Source organism: Platichthys flesus, chromosome 15 (genome assembly GCF_949316205.1).
Source record: "Platichthys flesus chromosome 15, fPlaFle2.1, whole genome shotgun sequence".
Taxonomy (NCBI): Eukaryota; Metazoa; Chordata; class Actinopteri; order Pleuronectiformes; family Pleuronectidae; genus Platichthys; species Platichthys flesus.
Window position 1 is genome coordinate 1,123,117 of NC_084959.1, and position 25,602 is coordinate 1,148,718.

Sequence of the window (25,602 nt, forward strand, 5' to 3'; positions counted from 1 at the left end):
CTCTTCCCCATTTGTCTCTGCTCAACCCAACCGGTCGAGAGAGATGTCATCCACATTGAATCTGTTTTTCAGATTTTTTTTTAATCTCCACAGTATTCAGATCTTTCTCTATAGTGTTAAAGGTCTTGACCTTCTATGTAAAAATAGCCTTGAGATAACAATATAATGAATTGAATAAACACATAAGAAAAAAAAGAATCAAAACACATGAGGTCACCACTCACCCACGATTTCTAAATAAAGGTTGTATAATCAAATCAATGTTAATTTTAAAACAGTCTTAAAATCATATATACTAATTGATTTTGTTGGTATTAGTCATAGTGCAATTAGATTCCTTTTAATTATAACGTGTATTTATAACCATTACTTACACAATATTGCACAACCCCTGCCCTGGTGCTTATAGTTTTGTATATATTGAAGTTTTGTTTTCTATTTTTATATATTTTATCATTATTAACATGAATACTTGCAGAAAGACAGCACAGTAAACCTGTTTAATTTGGGGTTTTATTCTGACCGGAAGTCCAACTGTGCAGTTGTCAACAAACGTTTAACTGTGAAAAGCCAGCAGGAAGCGTGTCGGGGTGTGTGATGTGATTGACGGTGGACCGGCCGAAGTGATCGGGACCGTGAAGACTTCATCGCCGCTCCGCGTCCCTCCTCCCCGGGTACTTCTGCACGGATCACCGCGCAACTTCTCACACGACTTCCCCGCACACTTTAGCGGTGTTTTACCGGCAGAGGATCGGCCCGGAGCCTCCGTGTGTTCGGCGGGGATCGGCGGTGTTCGTTGCCCCGCGGCTGGAGGCTAGCATCGGTTACCGCTGCTAAACATGGTGGCCTGTAGGCAGGGGGACGGAGGCGCGAGCCCGGGCTGCGAGCTGCTGTAGACGGGGAGCTGTCTGGAAACACACCGGGAGCCGCACCGCACATCCCGCGGGGTTCACACCGAAGCTCTGAGGACTTTTTGAAAAGGACGCGGGGAAGTTTGAGTGCTGAAGCCGACGCGCGGAGCAGCAGCGGCGGCGTCAGCAGCACCGGCCGCGCGCCGTGGACCGTGGATAATCCCCCGCAGAGGAAAAGTTTCCCTCCCGGTTTGGAGACGAGTTCCAGAAACATGCGCAAAGCTGCGGAGCCGGAAGCAGCACGAGCGGGTCGGAGGAGCGCGTGAAGAACTTCTCCCCCCTGCGGGACATTCTCCGGAGTACCATGGATCGCGGTTCCTTCCTCACGCAGACCTGGAGCTTCGGGAGGAGGCGCTGATGAAGAGGAGGATGAAGGTGATGGTTTCTCGCGGGTAGGATTCCGAGCACAGAGCGGGTCATTACATGGAGACTCGCCTGACATGCCCAGGAAGGAGTTGCCACTACCTGAGGGTTGGGAGGAGGCCAGAGACTTCGATGGAAAGGTCTACTACATCGACCACATCAACCACTGCACGAGCTGGATCGACCCCAGAGACAGGTAGCGTGACCTTTGACCCCCCGCAGGTCCCCTTCAACACACACGTGACCCCTGCACAGCATCACAACGGAGACCGTAGTGATGACATCATATTCACTTTGGGTCCTCATCACATCACTCACTGATTTATTTTAGTTAATCGGTTTAAATGCTCGTTACAGTAGAGATGTGCTGATATAAGTTTATTACAATTACCAGTTCCTTTACCTGGAGTTAACGTAGTGACCGATACTGAATCTAATAACTTCCCTTTGCTAATTGATCGATACTGAATACCAAGCCTATTTATCCCTTCTCAATATTCTTTACCATATCTGGACTTTGGAAACTCTCTGATACCATTATTCCTTCTTGATACCAATTCCTTCATCTGGAGTATCGGCCGAAACAACAAGTACCGATACCATTTGCCCCCGAACAGATTCCGATAGCTCGACTTTGTGTATCGTCAGATTCCAGTGCATCGGTGCTGTATGCTAGCTGTATGAGGTTGTGATCATTATTGTCGTATTTCCTGGCTCACGGGCAGTTTTGGAGCCAATTGGCTGTCGTCTGATGAGCTGGCACGTGATTGGTGGATCGGGTTCATCAGTGGGATCTTGATTCTACAGCTTCACAGACTCAAGTGTTTGAGATGTTTTAGTTTTTGAACAAGAGGAAGTTGGAGACGAGTTGTTTTTAGTCTTTATTCAGATTCTTTGGTTTGTATCAGACCCCCCCCATCCCATTGAAGAGAAGTCTCCAGTTCAGTTTCTCCACTGGTTTTCAGATCCCTGACTCCTGTCGTTCGGTCACCATTAGTTTTTACTCTAATGATTTTGAACAGGTTGTTCGTCCACTGAGTTAAACAGAGGAGCCGTCTCCCCTTTCAAGGCTAATGAGACATCACTTCTGAGAGGGGACGTCTTGTCCGTCCCCCCTCCCCCCCCACATCTCAGACGTATTCAGTATATTCACTAAAGGACAAAGACTCGGCTTCAAGGTCAAATAAGAGGAATTTGCGCAGGAGAGTTTTCTGCCTCTGCTCTCAGTGAGGTTTCCTCCCATCACGACACAGCTCTTCATCCCTCATCCTCACTCTTCATCACTCTTCATCACTAAACCTGTGCTTCATGCAGCCGGTCTCACACTCTGCATCGTGACTGAAGAGACGCTGTGTCTCGTTCCTGAGGAGAAAGCTACAGGTGCCTGAGCTGCATCTGGTTTCCTACATGTAAAGATCTGAAGACTTGAATATCTGTGAGATCTGGAGGAATAGTTTCCTTGTGTCATAACGAGTCAGAGGCAGATTGATTTATCAGTTTGCTTATGAAGTCGACCATTTCAGTGTCTATGTCTGACGATATGATAACTCTTGTTTTTCATCACCTACGAGGGCTGCGTCTACCTATACTTGACTCTGATTGGTTAGAAAACGTGTGTGTTGTGTTGGGGGGTTGTCAATTTGACTGTTGTGTTAACTTACGTTTTTGAACTCAGAGCATGGAAAAAAATTGTTTTTTATATGTATAGTGTAACGACCAGGAAAGTGAACGTCCTCGTGGTTCAGTCGATATATCGTTGGAGGTGAAGACTTCTTCTTCTTCTTTTTCTTCTTCCTCCTCCTTTTCTCCTCCTCCTCCTCCTCCTCCTCCTTCTTCTTCTTCTTCCTGTTCTACTGTTTAATTCTGTCTCTACCTCCTGTGATTGGTCCAGAACTCCTCTTCTGGTTGAACTAGATTCTGGTCTCCTGCTCTGGACCATGTCTGAGGAACCTTTTTCAACTCGCTCAAACAAAGATTATAAAATATATAATATTTTTATTAAGATAGACATTACTCCAGATAGTTTATTTTAAGTTAAAGCAGTTAAAATATCGAATCAAGTCACATTTTATTTGTATAACTCATATTCACAATTCAGCTGCAGGCCCGTCCTGCTCATCAGGTCTGGAGGTGTGAGTTACCTCTCTCTTTACACCCCCCCCCCCCCTCTTATAGAACTACATGAGTGTAATAGGCTTAGAGTACCAAGCATGCGGCACTGCTCAACACAGACCCACTTGTACCAAAACACCGTGTTAATGGGGAGGCCAGATTTTCACAGACTCGTTTTTCATCTTCACCAGTTACTTAAGACCCCTCGGACTTTGACACCAAATCCTTTTAATGGCTTATGTGTGGAATTCAGAGGCTCAGGCTGGTTTTCCTCCTGTGAGTCAGTAACGCTCGCTTTTCTCATTGACTTTTCTTTGTCACTGTGTTTTACATGAAGTTGTGCCGAAGACGAACAAGCAGCTTTAATGTGTAATAAAAGGTTTTGTCTTAATTTGTGACAAAGGTCAAATATCTTAACACAAAAAAAATAATGAAATCATCTTTTCTTTAGCTTTGGGTTTATTTTTTCAGAGGTTAAGTTTAGGTTAAAGGATTTTGTTTCATGTTTTCAAGTTTTTTATTTTTGCTGAGAGTTTATCTTTTTCTACTCCACTAAAATATAAAAAGAAATAAAGAAGAATAGATAAGAAGAGATAAGATTGAAAATTCACAGTGAACGAGTCTGACCCGGACAATCTCCTGCTGCTTCTTCAGATGTGAAACACAAACTCCAGAAAATGTCTACACATCTCTGCTGATGATATTAACACTTACATTAAAAAGGTTTATCCTTCAGTCATTATCACATTTAATGTATTAAATGTGAGAAAGAAGTAGGAACCACCAAACAATTTGCTTGTAAAGTTTCTCAGAGAATTATCTGGTTTATAAACTTGATGTAGGTGTTTGAGGTCGTGTGGATTGGATGAGAATTTAGAGGATTTTGTTGATACCAAGCAGATTAAGTCTGCTGTACATTATGATCTTATTATATCACAGGATTCTAACGCTTGTTAATGGACATAGCATTCAAGTGTCAGACGTTTGAAGCCCAGGTTTAAAAAGCTGTTTCACTAAGTTGCTGCTGTTTGTTGGTTCTCGTCTCTCTCTGTGAAGTGAAGCCGCGGTTTGGTTCGTTTCCTCGTCTTCGCAGCGACTCCTTCTCGATGAAGGTTTCCAGCTCCGTCACATCAGTTCTCTGGATCGTTATGCAACTGTCAGAGTAACTCACTGACATCGATAACAGGAAGTGATAAACATCTGGGATGCAAATGATTTGGAGGGTTTGCATACTTTTTAACTTGTCAATTTCCATACCTAAATATCTTTAGTGGCACTACTTATGATTTCGGAAGTAGCTCCTCACTGGAATTTTGAGTTCTCTGCCACAGAAGGTCCTGTATCATGATCGATCATGTGACCCTCAGCCTGTGATTTGGCGTGTGATGCGACGGACCTTTGGCTTTCCGTTTCCACACAGGTCTAAAAGATGGCCAGTGGAATTAAGACCTTCTCCTCTTAGTTAAATTCCTTGTGTTGTTTAACACTCGAAGGGAGAAAACCTTTCCAAACAAACACACAACACATTCCTGAAACACACACGACGTGAAGGACCGAGCGGCGCACACACACTGCAGCCAAAGGCCCGATTCATCTGAAATCCCTTTCACCGCCTGCCAAGGTGCACGAGGTCGAAGTGCAGCATGAGGCCCTGCAGACTGTTAACCAGCATCTGAGCAGAGGCACAGCTGCAGTGTAGTTTTTAAAATGCGTAACCAACAACGGCAGAAACACTGAGACCAGAACCAGACCTGAGACCAGCACAGTTTGTAAACCAGCAGTGTTCAGTCCTGAATGAACACATGATGCTGAAATTCAAAAGTCTACAGATTGTTTCTTTTAATTTAACCCTTTTGTGTTTTGAATTGTGATTGTTCTAGTAAAGACACAACAATTCAGAGGAAGTGTAGAAGTGAGCAGGTGGTTTTCTCTTACACCATTTACACCTGGAATGAAAGAAGTCATCTGCTCGTATTCGGGTTCTTTATTTTAATGTTCAGGAAACATCTCTCTTCTCACTCTGTCGATCGCTGCAGCTCCTCTCTTCAGCCTCTGTCTCAAACACAACGTTTTAGCTCCGGTCTCTTTAAGACCCCCCATGAAGCCCTAAATGAAGTAAAAACACAGCGTTGAGTCATAATGTTTTTCTTCTGTGTGTGTGTGTGTGTGTTTGTTTGTGTGTTTGTCTCTGTGTGTGTTTGTGCGTGTGTGTCTGCTCGTCTGTGTCCCTCCTCAAAAACAGACTGATAATCACATGTATTAGTTATTAATGGATGAAGTCCGATCATGTCTCTGGATGGCTCTGTCCCTCTCACCCTGATGTCCTCCCTCTGCCTCATGTCTCTGTCTTTGCATCGATGCAGAATCGTCCACGTCCTCATCCAGTGCTTCCACGAATCAAGAAATGTCCAAATCTCTCGTGACCACGCAGATGAAGAAACCGATTTCTTTGCCGATGACTCTTCATCGTTTCCTTTGTTTCCTCAGGGCTGATATTTCAAGTGATTCCGTTTGTTTGGGATTAACGTGTCAGCAAAACCTATTCCTCCTGTTAGGTCTAAAAAACAGCAACATGCATTTTCCTTTGATTGTTCTCGGAGGGTTTGATAAGCGTCACAGGTTCAGAGAAAGAAAAGATTCATGGAGCCGTCAGCTTTGAATTAACTGCTGCAGTCATGTGAAAAATCTCCCATTATTGTCTGACTGTTCGGAATGAAGAAAGACGGCCAGGCTTATTTTGACACTGATAGCTTTGTGTGTCTGTGTGTGTGTGTAAGTTTGTGTGTTCTTTTTCCTGCCCGGGGCCGTCAGAGGAACAGTCGCACATATCCAGTGTTGTGTGTTTGAATAGCTGAAGTACCTGCTGCTGTACAGGACGTCCAGGTTCACTCTGACTTCAGCTCTGCCACTTTATTTCTCTGAAAACTTTACAGAAGATAACAACCCTTTCTTTAGATTATCAGGAAGTTTAGATTGTGAATCGTAAACTCACACTTAACCCTGAGAAAACAGATTCCTGCAGCTCGTTGAGTGCGATGGAAACCAGTTGATAACATGTGGTGATGTCAGAGAGCGGAGAGAGAGAAATACCTGAATGTGAAACGAGGTTCATAGTTCAAATAACGTAGAGTTAATACATATTACGTTTCTAATCCTTTGGCTCAATATGTTTTATGTTTATTTAGAAGAATCTGATGAGAAAACATCAATTTATGACACAATCTCAGTTCTTTACTCATTATGGTTTATTGACGGACAACATTTGATTGAAGAGAAGAAATGCAAACGTAGAGACCGGAGAACCATTTCTTTTATCTAATTCATCCTCTGCTCTATGGAGCGTTCCTGCAGAGTGACGCTCTGTCTCCAGAGAAAGAAATCCGGCCTCTGGTGAATTCCTCAGAGTGATATCGTCGCTCCGCCCTCAGCGACGCGTTGACTCATCAGGTGAAAGGAATGTTCTCTGTCACACTACACACCGTCACCATGACAAAGACGCACAAGGCCAACCTCTGCTGTAGTTTAGTCAGATTAATATTCTTCTTTTTAGGTTTATTGATTATTACTGGAGCACGTGATCGTTCTGCTGTTGGACTTCGAGCGGCTGTTCACTGTCTGAACCCTCGTTACTCCAGCGGAGGAATGTCTGTGCTGCTCTGAGCGAGTGTGTGTCTGACTCAACACTCAGCGATGCAGCTCGACTCCCTGTGTGTGTTTGCTCTCTGCCGCACACTTTGTCAGTTTGCATTAGAGCAGGAGCTGTTTACCTCTGTGTGTAGAACCTGCGGAGGAGTGCATGAGTCAGTGTGTGCATGTGACTGTGTGAGTCTGTGTGTGTTTTCGCACTCTGTTTTTTTCGGCTCATGTCCGGTGGGGGGGGGGGTTTCAAAAGGCTGACGTGAAAACCAGAATTAATATCCCACAAATCAGTTTTCGACCACTTTGATGCCAAAACATCAGAAGAATTCAGTGTTTTTTTCCCTGGCAGAGTTTTAGATAAGCTTCTTAAAAACCACGCAGAGCATCATGTGACATTAAACCTCTGGACTGGAACACAGAACATACCAACCAGCAGCCAGGAGGGATTTGATCATTTCTTTCTTTAGAGAAACTAGAGATTAAACCAGCATCACTGACACGTTTACAATAGATTGATGATAATCATTTAATCAGGTGACGATTCTGTGTGAAGTTAATTATTTTAATCACTTTACTTCTAAACATGATGATGATTTGTAAAATCAAAGAAATACATTAAAGAGAAGATAAAGGGTTTGGAAGAGATGAGGCTCCTCCTCCATGTTATCAGATGGGACATGCACCAAACTAAAGAATAGAATCAGACGTTAATAAACAAATGCTTCTCAAAGATGGTTTCTGTCATTTTAGTTCGTTCTGAAATGTTCAGAACTTTGCTCAAGTTAATTAACATTTTTAATTTAAACCCCCCCGGCTGATAATGAATGACAACATAGTAAATCACAAATTCAATTCTCACACAAGGATCATCATATTTGATGAGTCATGTTTAGAACTCGTAGATTTACAGATAAATCCAGAGCGGTTCATCCGTCTGATTCAAAGAGGTCGAGGAGGTTTTCACACGATGAACCGTTGATTCCCTCCTGAGACATCGAGCAGCAGAGGCGGAGCAGAGGAGGAGCAGAGGAGGAGCAGAGGAGGAGCAGAGGAGGAGCAGAGGAGGAGCAGAGGAGCAGCAGAGGAGGAGCAGCAGAGGAGGAGCAGCAGAGGAGGAGCAGCAGAGGAGGAGCAGCAGAGGAGGAGCAGTGAGACTCTCCTCTGCTGCCTCCGGTGTTTCGCGGCTGCAGAGGCACAAACACTGAGCAGCCACTCGCTGCCGAGCTCCTTTTTCAGCTGATGAATAATGAAAGGGGCCCAGAGAAGATCCCCTCCGCTCGGCTCTAAATTTAGCTCTGGAGGACGGGGAGCTTTCTGCCAAACGCTGATCCCAGAGAAAGAAAGGGCCGGCTGGTTGGCTGGCCGGCCGGGTGTCCGCATCCCATTATTTGACTCCTCTCTCTCCTCTCGGCCGCTAAATCCTGTCCTCTAATCGCCGGGACGAGGGGAGTCTCTGACCTCAACTCACTGGTTTCCCTCCCAGCGAAGGACCAGTTGGCAGCAGCGGCCCGGCCTCCATTTCACCGTCAGTCGCTCAATGGCCACTTGAGCGTCACAGCCTCAGAGCTCAAGGGCCCGCGATGGCCGACGGGGCCCCGGCACTCTGAGAGCAGGGAGCTTGATGCTACAGGTGCTAACGACTGGAACCCAGAACGATACGGATATATGGGCCTGAAGCTGTTTTCAGACATGAACTGATAACATGTTGTGTAGTTAGTGTTTGTGAAGCAACAACAGGAACATGTGGGGAACATCCAGGCGAGGGGCGGAGCCTGTAGAGCAGCAGGGGCGGAGCCTGTAGAGCAGCAGGAGGCCGGACATGACGTAGAAACTCTGCTGAGGGAAGATCAGCGTTTTACAGACATTTCACCAGGAGGCTGCAGGAGAAGATCCAGAACATGTCCAGAGACACTGACTCACACATTTGTTCTCACACACAGAACCTGGAGAACATCTGAGGAACATGAGAGGAACACGTCAGGAACACGTCTGTGGTTCAGTTCATGTCTCAAAGCAGCATCAAATCAAGTCGTTATCAAGAAAACTGATCATTTCTGCCTTGTTTATTCAATTAAACAACAGTTTTGATATCTGCAAACATAAAATAGAAACGTATGTGCCTGGCTGACACTGGCCTCAGGTCTGGTTGAACTGGGCTGCTTCAGAATGTGAAGGTGGTTGATCTGAGCTGCAGCCGCTGTGAGGTCGAGGGTTGCCCCAGAAACCTCCAGGCGATGTGTCTGTGCTGCCTGTGGAATGCCTCGGGTCGGTTTCCTCCTATTGTGACCGACAAGAGAGACCCCCCCTCCTCCGCGGTGAACAGAGGACTCACTGAAACACCAGACAACCCACCCCCAGCCGACACACACACACACACACACACACACACACACACACACACCCCTCCTCCTCCTCCTCCTGAGACAGCTCTCAGACAACAATCTGTATAAATCCATCTTTTACTCAATTCACTAACTTGTTTCTGAGTGTGGTTTCATGTTTGGCTTCACGATAAGAAAAGTTCTGTATTATAACATCTACAATAACTGTATTATAACATCTATAATATCAAGTTTTGTGTTATAGCTACAGGATTATTGAATGTTTCTTTAACCTTTCAAACTTAATATATGGAGTTGTTAATTCATGGTTTTCTCTCATGTGATTGGACGCAGGTTTTTCTCTCCTGACCTTCCTTATTAAATCGTCCACATCGTGATCATGAGCTGTTTTAACCACCTAGTCACATACTTTGATGATTCAGCTGTCAATCACGGTGAAGAGGAATCTGATTCTGGATCTGTCCCTGGTTCTGTTTCTTCAGGCAGACGAAGCCTCTGACGTTTGCCGACTGTATTGGGGATGAGCTGCCGATCGGCTGGGAGGAGGCGTTCGACCCCCAAGTCGGAGCTTACTATGTCGACCACAACACCAGTGAGTTCACGTCTTTACGAAATCCAAACAACAGCAGAAACACCCCCTCTTCCTCCTCTTCTTCTTCTTCATCCTCCACTCATCCTCCTCTCCCCCTCCCGCCCTTCCAGAGAAGACCCAGCTGGAGGACCCGCGGGCCCAGTGGCAGCGGGAGCAGGAGGCCATGCTGCGGGACTACCTGGCCGTGGCCCGGGACGCCCTCAGCGCCCAGAAGGAGATCTACCAGGTGAAGGAGCAGAGGCTGCGGCTGGCGCAGCAGGAGTACCGGCAGCTGAACGACGCCTGGAGGGACAAGACCACGTCGCAGACCAGCTGTGAGTACCGGGCGAGGGAGGCAGCTCCACCTCTGACAGCTACATGAGCAAAGTGAATCCATGAGGTCAAACACACATACAAGTTAATAAAAGCACAGGTTTCAGTAACACACTCTTGAATCCACTCCACGCAAAGATACAGTTCATTTATGCATATTCATAATAGAGCTGCAGCTTTTTAGAAGTGAGATCAAGATTTCCCCTCAAGATGTTTTTTAAATCAACACAAACTGACTTTGACCTTTGAGGAAGTGAAACCATCTCTTCATCCATGATGCTTCTGGAACAGCTGCATCCAGAGGAGAGAACTTATAACCAATGTGCTTTTATAACATTTGTTTTCTTCATCTTTCCTCTGCAGTGAATTCAAGATCATCGTCTTCCAGCAAGTACGACCCCGATATCCTGAAAGCAGAAATCGCCACCTCTAAAAGTCGGGTAAGAGCCTCCTCGTGTGCCTCCTGTTGGCTGATCCCAGATCTGTTAAACGCACAGTAACTGTCTGATCTCAGGCCTGAAGATCGGTTTTTGTAGCTCACTGATTGATCTGTATTTTGGCTGTTAATTGATCATTCAGTCTTTAAAAAGTTGAACTAAACAAACAAGGTGAGACAGTTCTGTGAAACTGAGACAAACTCAGATTCCTCATTTTAATACTTTCTCCTTTCAGACGAATTACAAGATGCAACTTTAGCAAACGTAGGATTTAACCAGCAAGAAGATTGTTATTCGCCTCACACAATTTCTTTCACGAGGTTTATTAATAATAAAAACATCACCAGCCTTCCTCTTTAAATGGTTCCACGTCCTGACAGTCTCCCTCCTCTTCGTCGTGTCCCAGGTGAACAAGCTGAAGCGGGACCTGGCCTGTATGAAGCAGGAGCTGCAGTTCAAAGAACAAGGCTTCGAGACCCTCAGAGGGTAAGTACACACACACACAAACAGACACACACACACACACACAATCCTATGGCTGTCTGTGGATCGCAGGTGCAGGTTCCTCCACCTTCAGCTTCTGCTCAAGGGCGAGTGAACAGATGTAGTTGTAACTCCGAGCGTCCGTCCTCACGCTGAGGTCGACGGCCGGCTCTCCTGATTTTCAGAGTCTGACTTGAATAACAAACGTTAGTGTGACCTTCCCCCAGACTTTAGATTCACAAACACCTTCCACTGAAGTTTCCTGCTGAGAAGCTGTGAGGAGCAGGACTGAGAGAAATTCATCAGCCTCCTCAGGAAGGCTTCTGTCATAGATTCATAGAATTAGCTTATTAATTGTCAAAGCAACAAGCCAAGAATATTCTAAATGAACACGAATCCTTAAACTGGTTAAATGTGATGGACCTGGCAGCAGGTGATAGAACAGGAGCGTGAGCCGGGCCTCACTGTACGTGGTGTTGGGATTTCACAACTGAGCCTCGGTCACGGTGTCCACACAGACCTCACATCCGCAGGAGAGTGAATGATTCATTTTTCAGCTCGAGTCCCCAGCATGACACATGTTTGTAGGAATCTCTGCCTGCCTCTTATCTTCATTCTTCCTAATCAGTCGCCTGTGACAGGATCACTGAGGCATCGTGGGAATAGCTGTACTGGGGAGATGAAGGAGTTCAGACCTCCTCTGCTGCGGCTCCTGATGAACGCAGCTCAGGACTTACGTCACTCGTGGATGTGAGCGAGCAGTAAACCGCCGCTTATCGCCTCAGTTATTGCCGGAGCATTATCACACATTCCATTAGATCATTAAACACTAACACCTCCATAAACGCAGCAGCTCAGGAATGTGGATGTGAGAGGAAACACCCAGTCCACCTGACCTCCAGGGCCTCTGCAGCTCAGCTGACCGGAGGCCGCTCCGAGCCTCAGGAGGAGGCCGGTGCTGATTCTGGTTTTGGAGTCGTGTCGACGGGCCGATGGGCCGACGCAGAGTCGAGCAGGAATGTCCGGTGTGTTTGTCCTCCCTCGCTCAGCCCAGCCAGGGTGTCAGGAGGATTAAAGAGTAGCTGAGGCAGAGCGGTTGGACCACATTCCTCTGCGACTTTCCTCTCCTGTTACAGTCACCAGATGCCGAACGAAAGCCAATCACTGTTTGCAGAAACACGAATCGGCCCCGGCTGGAATGTGGCTGTGCACACGGCTCCTGATAAGACTTCACAAAATACCGGAGCAGAGGAGTGAGATGTTTTCTGATCCACGGAACAGGAACAGTGTGCGGCTCGGTCTGGTTTCTGTTGTTCAGACCAGAGAACGACTGACGGGGCCCGATGTCGATATCAGAGAGTAGAACAATCCCTGATACTGAAATATCGGCAAATATATATATTAAAAAAAGTAATTAATTTCTTAGATGTTGTCTTCAAACCCTTTTGATCAATAAACTGTTTTCAAACAGGAGGAAAGGTGCATTTGTTGGGGACTAAACATAAATCCTTCTTGCATTGTGTAATCTGTTAAATAGACATTTTCAGATCAAATGTAAATACTGGGAAAGATCTATTTCAGCTCTTCAATAAATCTCTCAGGCTCTACCTGTGTATTCTACACTTCCCACAATGCAGCTTGATTGGTGCAAATCAGCCCAAACATCTGTACTGGTTCTTCTCCAGTTCAAACCATTAAGAGCAGACCCAGATACACTGTATGAAGCAGCGTCCACATACTTCTGGCCGTGTGCTCGGTACATTCATATGACACGTGAGCAACCCAGAGGTCAAAGGTCTCCGTGCATCTCCAGATCCAGTCACTGAGTTGTTGTAGTTTTCTGAAGCAGGAGAATCTGCTGCTGCTTCTCAAGATAAAACATAAACACTGAATCTGCAATGAATTCACTTTTCTCTCATTCAAAACAAACCGTGTTAAATGTTTAATTCCACTTTCATTCTCCCGACAGGCGTTGATCAGATTCTCTGATGTGTTCAGTGTTTCTCTGATTGTTGTAGATCATTATCATTTCATTTATTAAAACATTAATAACGAGGTTCAGGTTTGAGTCTCGGAGACGATCGCTCCTTCGTCTGATACCGACAAGTCCCTCCCTCCCTCGCTCGCTCGCTTCCTCATTCTCTCTCTCCCTTGTTTCCTCTCTTTCCGTCCCTCCCCCTCTTCCCTCTCTGAAGAATGTGGCAGGACCTGTTATTCAGATGCATGCATGACTTGTCCATGACAGAGTTGACTCAGTGGCTGCTGCCGGGTCGTCCCAGGATCTGATCTTTACCTTGAAGTTACTGAACAAACACCTGATTGTGTTCTCGACTGTTCATGTTCACCCGGAGGCAGCAACACAAAGTCCAACCTGTGTTTTACACTTTACTCCTTTTACACTGAATCACCTGAGCAACGATTCTATCAAATCCTCTTTATAGAAATGTTACAAGAACAAGACTGAAAATAACATTATTTTCTTCTTCCTGATTCATGATGCATTCATGTGCTCCTCAGATAATCAACACTACCTGTATCTTAATGTTGTTCTAACATTTATTTTTGTTCGTCATGTTATATTACGTCTAAAATATTGTTCCAAATTTTTGCCAACTTTTCGAGTAGATGCTCCAACTTGATGTTTACATATATTTTCAGTAAATCATTTTTGTGATTATTTTACTTTAATCAATTGAGTGTTTGATTTTCTTATCGATTAGTAATTTATTGTCAAATTAGTTGAGATCATTTAATATTTGCATCTGCAAACAGGAATGAAACGTGCAGCTTTTCTGTTGAGTCCCATAAAGTTCAAACCTCAGACACTGTTTCAATACAGATAACCGTATGATTCAGTCGTCCTCATTCAAATATTTATGTATAAAATAAATGAGTAACCCTTCCTGCTGCTCGACAGTTTTCAGTCTGTGACGAACAGTGACTCAGAAAGTTTTCAGTCTGTTCCTGAGGAGAGATGATGTGTGATCGTTGACTTCATTAGCATAATGCTGCTGTTACAGAGTTTGTGTGTTTTGTTTATCACCAACTGACACTGAACCAGTTCCCTGTGTAAACACAGTCTCATTTACACTGCACCGTCATGTGATTTAAACATTTTGATGAGATGCTGTTGTTCCCCCCCCCCCCCCCCCCCCCGTTCCTCCAGGATCGACCAGAAGGTATCGAGCTTCCCGTACGGCTTCAAGCTGCAGGAGGCGCAGGCCATCCTGAGCGAGGTCCGCTCCATCCGAGACGCCATCAGCTCCGGGGAGAAGGAGAAACAGGAGCTCATGCAGGTACAGTCAGAGTACAGAGAGGAGGTGGCCTGCAGGTTCGTGTGGAGCTTCTCGTCCTGCACTCGTTTCCTCTTCAGTTTTATTAATCGGGTGAAAAGAGCAGAAACCCGCAGGACGATAAACGATCTGCTGACTCTGCAGCATCCGACAGTAAAGAGCAGAGAGAAGCAGTGACTCCTCTTCGTGAAGGAGGGAATAAAATAGAGGCTTTATGAGGAGGAGGAGGAGAAGGAGTATAAACAAGCGACAGACGACTCTCAGGAGAATCTGTTCTCCGGTTAAAACACTTTACGTTTTACTGCCGAGAGGAAAACGAGCCCGACGCTCTGAAGCAGATGTAGTGATGGAGACGAGGCTGCAGGAGGCAGGTGGAGCTTCACTGTCACACCTCAGTCGCTTCTGATGACAGCCTGGGGTGGGGGGGGGGGGGGGGGGGGGTGGAGCAGTGAGGAGTTGTCCTGAATGCAAGAATCATGTGGCCGGAGCAGGATCCTTGAAAACATCAGCAGAACACACGATGCACAGCAGGGCTCTTTTCAACCTGTTAGATTTGTTACAGCCTCTGAAACAAACAGGTTTAAGGTTCTTTAGTGAAATGAGCTCTTCAACAAAGCTGCAGGATCCAGAAACTCATCGGTTTCATTCTGGAGGAAAAGGAGAATCTGTGTATCTGTGAAAAACACACTGAGATAAAGATGCACACAAAAACCAGGAGGAAACAAATACTAAATATTATCAATCTAATCTGTTTTTCACCTAGTTCTCTCTCCTCCTCTTGCTCTGTCCTCGACTGTGTGTGTCTGTGTGTTACTGTGTGTGTCTGTGTGTGTCTGTGTTCCTCGGTGAACTCGTCCTCCACGGCTGCACAGGTTATTAAAGATGCATGATGGGACGTGGCGGCAGGTGGACGATGAACTTCTCTCTGCTGAGACATGAAACATGAACATGTTTGCTTCTGATGCATCAACTGACAAACATATGTTTATTGTTTCTGGTTATTTATGAGAAAATAATCAAAGTTTTATCTTCTGCATCTGCTCGACATATTAAACAGCTAATGTGAAGCATTTAAATACCAGATATATTCATTCATATTCTAATTATATTACACACCAGTCATAAATCCACTCCCTCATTTACAGTAAATCCAAACCTGCAGATTCTACTTGTGTCAGTGGAAGGAGAATGTTTTCAATAAAACATAATCTGCTCCCTGCACTCGCCCCCCCGTACCATGTGCAGCTGACAGCTCAGTGTGTGTCTTCATGTTTGTGTGCATTTATAATGTCAGTGTGTGTATATGTCACATACACAAATTCTCCTTTTCGTCTCTTATTGGACAGATTCAGTTCTGATTTCTGTTCAGAACCTGAAAAGTTTTAGTTCAGTTCAGTTGGATCTTTGACCTGAGCAGCTCCCAGTGAGCTCAGATTGATCGACTGGTGTCTGTGGTGTCTGTGGTTTCTGTTGTGTCTGTTGTTTCTGTGGTGTCTGTGGTGTCTCAGCACATCAACTCACTTCCACTGCGTCTCTTCTTCTTTGTGTTCCTACAGAAACTGGCGGTGCTGAAGGACGGTTTCCAGCTGGACTCTGGGTCGCAGCCCGATCTGTGGGGCAGCAGTCCCTCGCTCGCCAACTCCGAGCTGTCCATCCCGCGGCTCTACTCGGACGCCGGCTCTCAGACCGACATCCCTGCAGAGGTGAGTGAGGAGCGTCAGAAAGAACCAGACTCAACTCAAAGCTTTTCATTTATTGCATTGTACATCTTCCCTGTTTATTCAGATTCATCGAACTCGTTTCCTCTGTCAGTGAATTGATTTTAACATTTACCCCATGTTGTTTGTTTTAGTTCCTCAGCAGCAGCAACAAACTGGCCGAGAAGGTTCGCCTGAGTCTGAAGTACGAGGAGGCCAAGAGAAGGTAGTGGTCACTTTGACAGTGAGGAGTGTGTGTGTCTCCGGCCTTCACGCTCACCATCCTTCTCCTCGTCTCACACAGGATCGCCACCATCGAGGTGCAGATCGCCAAACTGGACAGCGAGGCCTGGCCGGGGCTGCTGGACCCCGAGCGAGACCGGCTCATCCTCATCAACGAGAAGGAGGAGCTGCTGAAGGAGCTGCAGTACGTCAGGCCCCGTCAGCGGCTGCAGCCCAACGACGCCGAGAAGCTGGAGTCCGAGAAGAAACGCCTGGAGAGAGACCTGCAGGCCGCCAGAGACAACCAGAGCAAGGCTCTGACCGAGAGGTGAGGGGCGGCTGGGCCACAGATTCATGTAGACTGTCCCCGTCTGGTTCTCAGTCCAGGTCTTCATTTCAGTCTCAAGCTCCAAGTCACATCCACGATCGGCCCGAGAGTCACAACCTCTGCTGTTGATAGAAATCAGAGCCTCAGCTGATGAGTTAATATCCAGCTGAACATAAAGTCAACTCCTGCTAAATGAACTGAAGACCTGCCTCTGTTTAGCTGCTTTATTGATTTAAATAGTCATTTTCATAAAAAAAATGATCAAATGTTCTCTACTCTCCTAAATCGTTCATCCTCCTTTCTCCTTCCCTAAAAGTCATCAAACCAGAACCAGCACACCTCCCCCCTCCTCCTCCTCCTCCTCCTCCCCCTCCTCCTCCTCTTCCTCCTCCTCCTCCTCCTCCTCCTCCTCCTCCCCCTCCCCCTCCTCCTCCTCCTCCTCCTCTAACAGGACCCTGGTTGTTCTGAGTTCAGGTCAGCCTTCACCTGAGCTCAGTTGCTCTTTGTCCCGTCTCCTGATCCTGAAACCCGACACGCCTCGGTCCAGGTCATGAAGGGAGGCCCTGTAGTCCAGCGTTCTCCCGCTGACACCAGAAATATGTGCCCACACTGAAAACGTCCTGTTCACTAACCTCGAGACTTTTAATTCTCTCTTCACACCCACTCAGATGCTTTCAGGAGTTCTGACCAATCAGAGGCTCCGCTGTGAATAGTGCAAGGTCATGATGAGACTGACGAACGTGGAGAATGTCCTTCATGCAACTAAACTAACAAAACACACACACACACACACACACACACACACACACACATTCCTAAACATGTGGTTAGATAATTAGGTTTTATGAGCCTTTGAGAGAGTCACAGATTTTTGGGGTAAAATCAGATGTAAAAGTTTTAGTCGTTCTCATAAACGTGATTTATTCATATTTGGCAGAATGTAATATTCATTGCTTCATGTCAACAATTGATATAAAAAGCTGATTAAGAGGAAAAACAAACAGGATCAAATGAAGTTGTTTCTATTTGACTGAAAGATGAACTGAATATAATTAAATATATTTGTATTCTGCTCAACATGAGTGAGTTGGAACTGGACTCGTTGGTGAATCTGTTAAACCATCAAGCAAAATAATCCAGATCTAATCAAATGATGAAATGTCACAGAATGAAAAACCTTCAGCACTCGACAGGTTGTAGAAACTTTGAGCAGATTTCAGTTTCATCACGTCTTTGTCTCGGGGCTGAGAAGCGTGCACGAGCTTAACAGAGGAAATACACACACACACACACACACACACACACACACACACACACACACACACACACACACACACACACACACACACACACACACACACACACACACACACACACACACACTAACAAACACTCACTTGCACTCAGTGACCTGATCTCCCCTTTGTTGCCTCTCAAATCATATTATCAGCTGTTAATGGACCGGTTTCCTCTGAACAAAGCTCCAACTAACCGGTGACACCTGAACGCACCGCGGCGGCGGCGGCTGCCGTGTCACGTTCGTGGTCGACCTCTCGGCTGCTCTCACCGCCGGCGTTCACAGAGATGAAGTGTTTTTCTCTGAATCTTCCTGAACAGCTGAGTGACGGTAAACGTTTTTTAACTCTCTGTGTGGTTTCAGGCTGCGACTTCACTGCAAGAGAAACAAACTGGTCCGGGAGCTGGAGGAGATGGTTCGACTGGCGGCGTCACTTCACACTCAGCTGAAAAGGTCTGCTCTTAGGATTCCTCTTTGTTGAAGCTATGTGGTCATTCTAATAGCTGTTGAATCACTTCACCTCTTTAAAGTGAAGTGCAGACGAGTTTCCAGGACCTCCTGCTGCTCTGAACCTCTGAATGTTCCCCACATGTTCCTGTTCATCTGGGGAAGAACCCAGAACGTTCATCACCTCTTTAATTGAACAGACCTCAGTCACACACCCTCAGAGGTTTGACTTCATTCTGTGGGAAAACAGATTCTGTAAAGAGCTTTGAACCTTGAACGACCAAACATTTGTTAAACATGAAACGTGTTTTGTTCTCGTCGACTGTTTCCGTCCCTCAGTGAATCTCATTTCATCTAAATCCTGCTCAGATGATCCTCAGGAGCTTTTATGATATTTTCAGATGATGCAAACCAGCAGTAAGAATCGTGCTCTGCTGGTTTCCAGGCTCAAACTAAAAGGTTGAGATTATCTGTGTGTCTGTAAGAAACCAGCTGCTTTAGATCCTGATCAGTTCGAACAGCAGCGATGAGTCTGACCCACTTCTCACTGTGACTCAGTCACACACCATCACCTCCTGATGGATGTTGAACTGTGTGAAGCTGCTGTAGATCCTCACTCTGGTGTCTCTCTCTCTCCCTCCAGCCTCTCAGCCAGCACCTTGTCCTGTTCCTCCGGCAGCAGTCGAGGATCCTTGACGTCCAGCCGCGGTTCCCTCGCCACCACCTCCAGCCTGGGCTCCACCTCCTCGCTCAGCTTCACCGACATCTACCTGGAGCAGCCCGAGCTGGCCGACCCGGACTTCCAGAACAAGCTGGACAGCCTCCTGCAGGAGGGCGGCCCGGGCGGCTACCGCCCCTCCAGCTCCATCACCACCATCCACGAGCACGAAGTGGTGACGGGCTGCGGGGGCAGGGACGCTGTGACGCCCGAGGACAAAACGGGAGGGGCGGGAGGAGACACGGGAGGCCCAGCAGGGGGCGGAGGAGCGGAGCCGGGCTCCACCAGGATCCAGGCCCTCAGACTCTCAGAGACTCCTCGCTCCATGAGCTCTTTATCGCCTCGCTCGTCCCTCTCCTCGCTCTCTCCGCCTTGCTCCCCGCTGGTCACGGACGCTAGCTCCCTGTCCGGTGAGACATTCACAGGCCGGACGGGTCCCGGAGGATTAGGCCTGGACCTGGAGCTCCACAGTCGGCTCACGGAGCTGGAGCTCAGCCTGGACGCTCAGGAGCAGCGACAGGACGAGAGCTCGGGGGGGCTGGAGGAGAAGCAGAACGTCAACACCGCGCTCAGCGGGGACGTCAAAGGTGAACAGGAAGTTTGTAGACCTGTATCCTGTGTTGTCTGTTCACCCAGGGCCTCACTGTAGAAACGATCCTCATGGAGAACGTAGATACAGGTCGCACGCTGCAGCCGGCCACCAGGAGGCCACCAGGAGGCCACCAGGAGGAGATCCACATGAGGGCTTCACTGTGGGAGCTGTCAGGTCGTCCATCTTTCTTTAACATGTACGGTCCCAGTCAGGACCAAAGCAGCTATTAGGTTTATAAGGTTAAAGTTTCCAAACTTTTAATGAGCAGATCCACAGAAAACTCATCACAATATGATGAAGATAAATTAAGACCCATAGAAAAGTAAATAATACCATCACATGTGAAGGGAGGAGGGGGTAACGGCTCAGAAGAGAACTCCAGTTAATAACATGAGGACAGTGATGAACTATCTGCAGTTTAATGAGCAGAGAGGAGGGGGGTGTACGAGGTGATGTAACAGCTTCTTCTCTCAACACACAACTTTATTGGAAAGCAGGACACCAGGAATTGTGTGTGTGTGTGTGTGTGTGTGTGTGTGTGTGTGTGTGTGTGTGTGTGTGTGTGTGTGTGTGTGTGTGTGTGTGTGTGTGTGTGTGTGTGTGTGTGTGTGTGTGTGTGTGTGTGTGTGTGTGTGTGTGTGTGTGTGTGTGTGTGTGTGTGTGTGTGTGTGTGTGTGTGTGTGTGTAATTGAATAGGGTGAGTGAAACCTGATGGCAGAGAGGAGGTGAAGGTTCGACAGGTTTTGGATTACAGCTGGATCTCCTGTGAGTGTGTGTGTAAGCTGTGTGTGTTTCTGTCACACAGATGTCACATGACAATTCACGTACCCTGGTCATGTGATGTAAACAGGAAGTAGATTATCTCCTCTGCAGTTGGCTGCTTAGTTACAGAAGTGTTCTGACTCAAACACAATCTAGAGTTTTTCAAACTGGAACGAGACCAGTTCACATCAGTCCCTGATTCAGAGGCTGGTGTGATGTTCTGAAACTGGAATGTGTCAGTGTTATGGATTTGGAGTCTGTGTGAGGTTTTATATCATAATTTAAAACCATTGTGTGGGTCTGAAGTGTGAGGACTTCCTGTGTCACTGTGAACTGAAAACGTTTGTGTGACCGACACGTGGGAAAGATGCAGAATCAGCGTTTTCTCAGGCAGCGTCAGAGAGTGAAAATGAAAGTGGTGGTTTGTTGTGACCTGTGTAAGAACAGAGGATGAACCCTGTGGAGGCTCAGGTGAAGTCTGGAGCTGAACGTGACTCCTCCTCACAGCTGCAGGTGAGAGGAGGAGGAGGAGGTGGTGGTGGAGGTGGTGATGGTGTCTGGTTTCCAGCTCTCTGCTCTCCTCATGTTCCTCCCTCCCTTCACACACAGGGAGCAGTCACTGTGCACAGTTCAGTGTGTGTCCTGGTCCGGGCCTGACGGGTCCGGACAAAGATCTGATTTGTTTCAGGTCCAGTTTGTTCATGTTGGTCCGGATCTCTGCTACGTTCTCGTGTTCATAAGAAAACTAGAGAGAATCAGCAGATCTCTCTGTTTATCACTCACACTCATCTTCACTGTTGTTTCTGTCTGGTTTTCAGACTCGGCTCCTCAGCTGAGGGGGCCGGGCCAGAAGAAGGTGGGCGTGTCCTCGGCGGTGTCTGACGAGTCGGTGGCCGGTGACAGCGGCGTGTACGAACCTTCAGAGCGCCAGTACGACCACGAACACTCACACAGTTTCCTTTTAGACATAGATTTGATTGAACCTTGTGATAGTAATATAATATTCATAATGTACGTGTGTGTGTGTGTGTGTGTGTGCTCCCTCCAGGCCGGGCCTCCCTGCCGACCTCCTCCTCGGCTCCTTCGAGGAGCGTTTGGCGCCCGACGGCTCTCAGGTGCAGCTCGGCTTCCGCTACGAGTCCAGGGACCAGCGCTTCACCGTGTCCGTCATGCAGCTGTCCAACTGCAGCGCCCTCTGTCTGCCGGCTGACCAGAAAATGTACGAGCTCTTGTTTGTGTTAACTTTAAATGTGTAGAAGAAAACAAACTTAACAATGTTGTCAGATCAGAAACATGATGAGACTCAGAACTACATGAACCACACGTCAGCAGAGACCTGAGTGTGTCTGAGACGAGCAGAGTTTACCTCTCAGGCTGGTTTGACGGCGACAGTTCACTGAGGTCAACGAGCTACAGAACCTCTTCCTGTTGGCGTCACATGACCACGTGTTCTGGTCTCCTCCTCAGGTATGTGCGTGTGGCGGTGCTGCCCTGCGTGGAGACCTCCCGCTGCCTGTTCCGAACCCGCGGCTCCTCGTCCCAGGACGCCGTGGAGATCAATGAGGTGTTCGGCATGCAGATATCCCATGGTGCACTGCGCCAGAAAACCCTGAGGGTGGACGTGTGCACCACCAGCAAGTCGGGCCACGAGGAGTGTCTCGTGAGTAGTGAACAGATTCTCTCAAACTCTGTAACTGACGTGTGAAGATGTGAAATATCAAAGTTCTCGAACGGCTCGAACCAAAGAACACAATGTTCCAGCCGTTGACCAGATTCTCTTCTTGCTCCCAGTTCCTCTCCAGCAGCTCGACCATCACACAGATAGTCAAAGTGTGTTTTCAGCTGCTGGACCCGTCGTGTCTAACCTCCGTCCCTCTGGCCTCTTTCTCCAGGCCGGCGCTCAGATCAGTTTGGCTGAAGTCAGCTGTTCGGATGAGAGACGCACAAAGTGGTACAACCTGCTGAGCCGCGCCTACATGCCCGACATCAACAAGGAGGACGAGGAGAGCAGAGCAGCCGGAGGCTCCGACCGGGTAATGACGGGGGGGAGGCCGCCTCCTGGTGGCCACTGGAGCTTTGACATCATGAGAGACAATCAGAATTCAGTACAAGTTTCAAAAAAGGATTTCAGAATATTTAGAATTGAGGCCAGTTTATCAACTTCTTAAACAAAATAATTTGTTTAATCTATTACAAATATTCTCTGTGTCCTGTGTTGTTTAAAGATCATTAAATAAAATTGTGTTTAGACTCAACCCAGATATCAATGTGTTTCAGACGCGTGTTTCCAGCAGCGACACGGTCGGAGCTTCTGAGGACGACGAGTGGTGAGTGTCTGTTGAAGTCAAAGTTTCACTTCTGTCAGCGGGATGACAGATTCCCAGTGAACTTGGTGGAGGATGTTTTTTATAGTTTTGTTATCATGTGGTGTAGATCCAAAAACAAAACCTTTTGAGAAGTAGAACCAGAAACCAGTTTGTTTGTGCTGAAAAACATTTACAATTCATTTAAACACAGAAACTGAAAGAAACACTCAAATGTTAAAAATGGTCGAAACACAAGTAACTGCTCAATATCGGCCAAAATAAAGTAAAGGAACTGAAAACTATAAATAATGGTTTCTTTCAGCTTTTCACAGCTCTTCATACAAACACATTAAATCTGAACAGAAACATGAATCTGTTCTTCATCCTGTCCTCGTCTTCCTCATCTTCTAACTGTGGGTAATCTTTAGGCACGGCGACCCGCTGGAGGCCGACCTGTTCGAAGAGGAAGAAGGAAATGGCGTGGGGGGAGTGGGGCCTCTGGAGGAAGAAGAGTTATATCCCGACAGCAGCCAATGGGAAGCAGAGGAAGAGGGGGAGGAGGAAGAGGAGGCAACTGAACCTCCTCCTCCTCCTCCTCCTCCTCCCACAACAGGAGCACGGATCCCAGAGAAGGTAACTGTCTTTTAACTTGAGTAGTTTGTTCTTCCTCGTCTCTTTTGAATCATTGAACTTAAACTTTCAGATTTAGTAAAGTAACGGTGATGTTTCTTTGAGCTGCTCCTCATCGTCTTCGTCACTGCTGTGTTTTTCTTCCTCCAGGTGAACAAGGAGACAAATGTCCACGGTTTGTCCTCGTCCCAGCACTGCTCCGTGGTCCGTCCCAAAGAGCGGCGCCCGGACGTCCACCAGCAGAACCCGTTCATGAGAGGGAACACCATCATCCGCTCCAAGACCTTCTCCCCCGGACCTCAGAGCCAGTACATCTGCAGGGTGAGGCACCAGCTGAGCGATGAAGACAACGATGAAGTGAAACATCTCAGTTTTGACTCTGTGTTCTTCTTCTCTTGTCAGATAAACCGCAGTGACAGCGACAGCTCCACGCTCTCCAAGAAGTCGCCGTTTGTCAGAAACGCCTCGGAGAGACGCAGCATGCGCATGAAGAAGGTGGAGACAACTGTTCTATACCTGTCTCCTTCTTCCTCTTCATCCTCCATTTCCTTCTCTTCTTCCTCATATTCATCTTCCTTCACTTCTTGCTCCTCTCCTCTTTTTCCTCTTCCTTCTTCTTCTCCTCCTCTTCGACCGTCCTCCTTCCTCTTCATCCTCCATTTCCTTCTCTTCTTCCTCATATTCATCTTCCTTCTCTTCTTGCTCCTCTCCTCTTTTTCCTCTTCCTTCTTCTTCTCCTCCTCTTCGACCTTCCTCTTCATCCTCCATTTCCTTCTCTTCTTCCTCATATTCATCTTCCTTCTCTTCTTGCTCCTCTCCTCTTTTTCCTCTTCCTTCTTCTTCTCCTCCTCTTCGACCTTCCTCTTCATCCTCCATTTCCTTCTCTTCTTCCTCATATTCATCTTCCTTCACTTCTTGCTCCTCTCCTCTTTTTCCTCTTCCTTCTTCTTCTCCTCCTCTTCGACCGTCCTCCTTCCTCTTCATCCTCCATTTCCTTCTCTTCTTCCTCATATTCATCTTCCTTCTCTTCTTGCTCCTCTCCTCTTTTTCCTCTTCCTTCTTCTTCTCCTCCTCTTCGACCTTCCTCTTCATCCTCCATTTCCTTCTCTTCTTCCTCATATTCATCTTCCTTCTCTTCTTGCTCCTCTCCTCTTTTTCCTCTTCCTTCTTCTTCTCCTCCTCTTCATCCCTCCTCCTTCCTCTTCATCCTTCCAGTGAATGTTTTAGTCTCATATTTCTTTGTTATATTTGTTCACACTTGTCTTTCTTTCCTCTGCAGCCTCCAGTGCAGGTCAAAGGTCTGGACGGGCTCCTGCGGACGTCCATGGACCTGGAGCTGGACCTGCAGGTGTCCCGGACGCGACAGACCCGGCTGGCCCAGGAGCTGCGGGTTCTGCGGGAGCTGAAGACTCAGCTGGAGAAGGCGAGACAGCTGGGCCAGAGAGAGCTGCCCGCCTGGGTCCAAGAAGACGAGCGCTTCCGCATCCTCCTCAAACAGGCGGAGAAACAGGTGAGTGACCGTCCTGCGTGGAGTCAGTCCTCAGAAGTTCATCCACTTCCTGTGTCTGAGCTGAACGCCTCTGGTCGACTTCCTGTTCAGACTCGAGAGGAGCAGCTGCAGGGGAAGCGAGTGGAGAAGAGGATGCGAGCAGCAGCCAAGGACGTCCACAAGATCCGGGGCCAGAGCCGCAAAGAGGTTCCTGAGGTCCAGACCTTCAGGTGAGAGGCACAGCAGCTCAGGTCACATGGTCTTCATGTGTGGAAATCAGCTATAGCGCCCCCTGCAGCCACAAAGAGCAGGATGTTCAGTGAACCATCGAACTCATTCTGATCAAACTGCTGTTTTAAGGTTTAACAAAGTTGCAGTGTTGATTTAAAGGTGTAAGATTTAGCTTTAGCTTCATAGCTTTAGAATTAACAAGAGTTTTCTTAACAATGTCAAAGACATATTGTTTACTCTTGTTTTGCATCTGGTCCTCTCACTTCCGACGCTAACCAGCTAACTAGCTAACTAGCTAGCTAGTCCAGTGCGGTCACACAGATCAGAACGAATCCCCTCGTGCTGCTGCTCAGTAAAAGTTAAGACCTTCTTGTGAACTCTGTTTTTCGGCTCCTTCAC

The 25,602-nt window shown here is 47.1% G+C and overlaps 1 protein-coding gene across 2 annotated transcripts in view; it reads left to right on the forward strand.

Annotated features, from left to right (window-relative positions):
- Positions 1-582: 582 nt before the first annotated feature.
- Positions 583-25,602, forward strand: part of wwc1 (WW and C2 domain containing 1) — a 28,892-nt gene continuing 3,872 nt past the window's right edge. The window contains exons 1-21 of one of the 2 annotated variants that reach the window (XM_062405639.1): positions 583-1,470; positions 9,850-9,959; positions 10,070-10,273; positions 10,635-10,711; positions 11,115-11,194; positions 14,358-14,487; positions 16,041-16,187; positions 16,337-16,407; positions 16,486-16,731; positions 18,392-18,481; positions 19,119-19,780; positions 21,366-21,477; positions 21,596-21,766; positions 22,015-22,207; positions 22,440-22,580; positions 22,825-22,874; positions 23,282-23,486; positions 23,634-23,804; positions 23,886-23,978; positions 24,763-24,993; positions 25,084-25,202. In XM_062405639.1, coding sequence (XP_062261623.1) covers positions 1,352-1,470; positions 9,850-9,959; positions 10,070-10,273; positions 10,635-10,711; positions 11,115-11,194; positions 14,358-14,487; positions 16,041-16,187; positions 16,337-16,407; positions 16,486-16,731; positions 18,392-18,481; positions 19,119-19,780; positions 21,366-21,477; positions 21,596-21,766; positions 22,015-22,207; positions 22,440-22,580; positions 22,825-22,874; positions 23,282-23,486; positions 23,634-23,804; positions 23,886-23,978; positions 24,763-24,993; positions 25,084-25,202 — 3,422 coding nt within the window. In that variant the 5' untranslated portion in view covers positions 583-1,351. Of the gene's footprint in view, positions 1,471-9,849; positions 9,960-10,069; positions 10,274-10,634; positions 10,712-11,114; positions 11,195-14,357; positions 14,488-16,040; positions 16,188-16,336; positions 16,408-16,485; positions 16,732-18,391; positions 18,482-19,118; positions 19,781-21,365; positions 21,478-21,595; positions 21,767-22,014; positions 22,208-22,439; positions 22,581-22,824; positions 22,875-23,281; positions 23,487-23,633; positions 23,805-23,885; positions 23,979-24,762; positions 25,203-25,602 lie in introns of both variants that reach the window. The other variant, XM_062405638.1, reaches the window with a different exon arrangement.